Below are 4,736 nucleotides of genomic sequence, written 5' to 3' on the forward strand. Positions count from 1 at the left end.
AATGAATATAATATTCTATAGCAATCACTGATTTTTCTATCGAAATAACCACATCAAAGAGGATGTCTAAATCTTTGTGTTATGTTCATAAAAAAATATTTTAAGGAGTTAAATTCATATCCAGATTTCTTAGAGCTATGGTAAATATTCCAATTTCATTAGAGCTATGGTATTATCATAAATAACCAACATAAATAACCAGCTGTGATGCCGCCTCCTCCTCCTCTGCTAGTAAGTTGAGGACTGTGTATATCGCTGTATGTGGGAGGACGAGCTGACTGTGCTTTTGGAATGATCTCATTTTATGTTAAGTAGGTTACTAAAAGAGACTGAGTATTTCTACATTTCTGTTTACCGCTTGAAACAGTGTCAATCTAAAAATATATATACCCCATAGATCTCTGCCTTAATTGACACACAGTATTAAATCATATATTTATACAGCATCAACACAATCAACTGGGCTTCTAAAGCACTGGAGATGAAATGAATCATACTCCAAATTGATTCCTATATAATCTAAGCATTACACATACTATATGTACTTGGTTTCTAATAAAGCTTTACTGCTTTCCTACGCATTGCATTTATATGACTAATACCTCACAAGAAAAAAATGGCTTATGCTAAAAGATTAATAAAATGAGGTCAAATGCACAAAAAGCCAGTACATCACAATGGGAGTGCTCCTTTCATAAAATTGCTATGGCAGTCTTATTTAAAAATCCATTTCAGTGACTCCTTATTATGTTGTTTATTATGACAACCATTATGTGTCTTACATCAAGATCGGTTGGTGGACTGCGGTTGGTCATTTTTTGTTGCTCTTCCGCACAGCTGAAGAAGAGTCTTCTGGTAATTTTGAGCCAGGAAGAAATACATAACAGGATCCATTATACCACTAACACATGTGAGAGCAGAGGTTAAGCGGTTACCAAATGCCAAGGATCTCATTTCTACATCAGATAATGTGCCGTGTCTGTGGCGCTCAATGTAAAAGAAACGGTGCACATGATAAGGCACAAAGGCCACGATGAAGGTAACCAGAGTCAGCAGGATCATTCTGATTGCATTGCTTTGGACTGCCGTCCTCTGATGAAATGTCATTACTCGGAGCTTGAGAAAAATGAGGATGTAAGATGCCGTCAGAGAGACAATAGGAACAGCAAATGCAACCACTGTAGACACAAGGGCTTTGAATGATCTATTCTCCAAATAAAGCTGATTACAATTAGTCACATTCCTCCCTAATGATGAAAAGGTTACTGTTTGGGGAGAGAAGAGCACAGGCACCATTGAACAAGTTACCAATACCCACAAAATAGCACAAACCACTTGAGCATTTTTCCTTTTCCTCAGGGATTGGCATTTCAGGGGCAGGGTGATGGCCAACAGGCGGTCCAGGCCAATGAAAGCTATGAGGTACATGCTGCAATAGAGATTTATAAAAAATAGGAATCCCACCAGGCGACAAGATGCCTCCCCAAGCGGCCAGTCGCTGTGTGAAGCGTGATAAATCACACGTGTGGGCAGCACCAAAACATAACACATGTCAGCTATAGCAAGGTTCAACAGGAACACCTTGGAAGAGGAAGAGTTCTTGCTATAACAGAAAACCCACAAAGCCAGCACATTGCATGGAACTGAAACAATGAAGATAATGATGTACAAGGTGACAAAAAACACGTTCTCTTCATGGGATCCAGCTGAATAGCTGCCATTCTGTTTCTCCACTGAGAAATTCATAATTATATCTTCACTTTGAGTCTGATAGAGAGATGGAAAAGAGACAATTGATTATACAGATAAGTGTATGCATCAATGTACATCATTTAAGTTGTACTTTATCACTTCTTAGATATCAAGACTTTGAAATTATATTGTTCTGTCTAACTTTCAAGTTAAAACATTATTTACAGGCCATTAAATATACACTGATCAGCCTTAATATAATGACCGCTGACAGGTGAAGTGAATAACATTGTAATGAGATAATCAGTGGCACCTATCAAGGGGTGGGATATATTAGACAGCAAGAGAACGGTCAGTTTCCGAAGTTGATGTGTTGGAAGCAAGAAAAATGGGCAAGTGTAAAGATCTGAGCGACGTTGACAAGGGCCAAATTGTGATAGCTAGATGACTGGGCCTGAGGATCTCCAAAATGGCACATCTTGTGGGGTGTTCCTGGTATGCAGTGATTAGTACCCACCAAAAGTGGTCCAAGGAAGGAAAACTGGTGAACTAGCGACAGGGTCATGGGTGTCGAAGGCTCATTGAATGGCATGGGGCATGAAGGCTCGCCCATATGTTCCAATCCCACAGAAGTGCTACTGTAATGCAGGCACCTTTCTGTTTTAGTCAGCATTAACTTTTGGTTTGAGCCAGCCTTCATACCCTATGCCAATCAATGAGCCTTGACTGCCCATGATCCTGTCACCGGTTCACTGGTTGTCCTTCCTTGCACCACTTTTGGTAGGTACTAACCTCTGCATACCAGGAACACCCTACAAGATGTGCCATTTTGGACATGCTTAGACCCAGTCATCTAGCCATCACAATTTGGCCCTTGTGAAAGTCACTCAGATCCTTACGCTTGCCCATTTTTCTTGCTTCCAAAACATCAACTTCAAGAACTGACTGCTCTCTTGCTGCCTAATATATCCCAACCCTTGACAGGTGTCTCTGTAACAACATAATCAATGCAATTCACTTCACCCCTCAGCATTTTTAAGTTTTATGGTTGATCGATGGATGCATCCTGCACCAAAATATTAATTAAAGGGTTAAACAGTTATAAAATTACCTCTGATTTGACCTCACAATTCCAACAATTTTTTACATTTCTTGTGAGCACTTTGTAAATAAAAGTGAATTGATTTGTCTATGCATTAAATCCAACATAAAACAAAAATCAAGAATCCAAACCAAGATAACTAGCCCAAACAATTTGAGGTACCTTTTGTAAATGTCAACCTCTATTTTCTTCATCCTAACTTTGATTATTTACATCAGAGGTGTTTCATGAATTATAAACTTTGCCCACTGTTGAGAACATTCATGGATGGTACCATCAGATACTCTGTTGTAGACTGCATCAGCTGCCAGTAGCTTCTACTTTCCTCTCTTCAAAATAATCACATTTTTTATTTGTACATTAATATTGGTGCAATGAAAAAATATGATTAGTAGAGACCTTATAAAACAAGACAACACTTGTGCCCAGGTGCTGAGTGAGGACAAAATGTTAAACAATACTTTGGATGTTTGAATGTCACCATTATGTGACAGTAAATTAGAAACGAAACTAAGCCTTCGACACCCATGACCCTGTCGCTAGTTCACCAGTTTTCCTTCCTTGGACCACTTTTGGTGGGTACTAACCACTGCATACCAGGAACACCCCACAAGATGTGCCATTTTGGAAATGCTCAGGCCCAGTATTTATGCTTATAGTTATTTCCTGATGGTAAAGTCTACGGTACACTTCATACTCAGAACATGGCTTCATTTTTTCCACAGTGTTTTCCTGAACATAAGAATTGCTATAATGAAGCATCGTAAACAGCACTTTCCAATTGAAGCACATTCCTATTCCTTTTCGTCAAAATGTCAGTTTGAAATATTAAAATTTTCAGAAATATTTAAACACCATTTCATTCAGAGGCATTTCAGGCCATAATTCTATAAATTTAAAATATATTTAGTTGAAAAAAACCAGTATTTTTAGCAATTAAATACTTACTGAGATGTTGAAGAATTCGGTCATGGTGATTTCTGATCAACTAATGCTCTTCAACTTAACAGGGCTTCAAATGATGCTCCTTTATCTATCATGTGAATAACCACAACCTTCTTCCTGTTGTGGTTATTCACACAATGAACTAAAACCACCCACTCTCTCAGGAGAACATTAACATGAACATTTTTAAAGAGAAGATCAGTCAAACTTGGCAGTCTAGGACTGCGGCAATAGTAAATGCTTGTGCTGTGAAGAGTAGTTCAGCAATGTATCACAATTTTGTTCTAAGTACATGTCCACTTTGAGGTACTTACCCTTACCCCTAAACCCAAATGGCTTAGAGGACTCCTGACAAACCACATGGCAACAGACAGGCTACAGTCAAGAATTTCACACCTACATGATACAGATCTGCAGTAGGTATATCTGCTAACATGATCAGTGAATGTAGAAATGAAGGTAGATCACTGAACATGTGTCTTTTTATACAGCGTCACTGGAAATTCCATATCATACACAAATATAACATTAATGTAAATTTGCAACCGATCACTTCTCAGCTTAGATAAATAGAACAACAGTTACAATAATAGCCCATAAACAATATCATGCAAGTTGAATACCACAATATGGTATATTGTATCATCTTGCACATGTCTCATGTGATCACATGGTTGTTACATAAAGGCAAAAATCACAAGATCTGGAAATTTGCAGAAAAGGGGTTTTTGTTGTATAATTTATCGTGTAGGGACTCTTGTGAAAACTGAATTCACTATGTAGCACCACACTTTAGTAGCAGGTGGATCTTGGGATTGGGGAAAGGGACTCATAACCTGAGAAACAAACAGGTGAAAGGGTCTGAGATTGGGTTTATTAGAAAAGCATTTTGGCTATTGAGGAAATTTGTGTTGTGGAAAACAAGGATTTTGTGATGTTAGAGGTGTCTTTGCCAGTCTTCCTTCGTTACTCAAGCCCAAATATAACTCTTTGTTCT

The 4,736-nt window shown here is 38.3% G+C and overlaps 1 protein-coding gene across 1 annotated transcript; it reads right to left on the reverse strand.

The window, feature by feature from the left end:
• Nucleotides 1-585: 585 nt before the first annotated feature.
• On the reverse strand, nt 586-3,771 carry si:dkey-96n2.3 (uracil nucleotide/cysteinyl leukotriene receptor). The gene is made up of 2 exons (XM_060920447.1): nt 3,743-3,771; nt 586-1,767 (listed from the first exon to the last, which is right to left on the reverse strand). The coding sequence occupies exons 1-2, from the start codon at nt 3,764-3,766 to the stop codon at nt 784-786; spliced, it is 1,008 nt and encodes a 335-aa protein (XP_060776430.1). The 5' UTR covers nt 3,767-3,771; the 3' UTR covers nt 586-783.
• Between the last annotated feature and the right edge of the window lie 965 nt (nt 3,772-4,736).

The sequence above is a fragment of the Neoarius graeffei genome, chromosome 5 (genome assembly GCF_027579695.1).
Source record: "Neoarius graeffei isolate fNeoGra1 chromosome 5, fNeoGra1.pri, whole genome shotgun sequence".
NCBI lineage: Eukaryota > Metazoa > Chordata > Actinopteri > Siluriformes > Ariidae > Neoarius > Neoarius graeffei.

What these genes read in the sequence shown, in the direction of transcription:
- si:dkey-96n2.3 (XM_060920447.1), bottom strand. Translation starts at nt 3,766, where the DNA reads ATGACCGAATTCTTCAACATCTCA. An exon ending in CCGAATTCTTCAACATCTCA is followed by an intron (nt 1,768 to 3,742) that starts GTAAGTATTTAA and finishes TCTCTCTATCAG; the next exon opens with ACTCAAAGTGAAGATATAAT.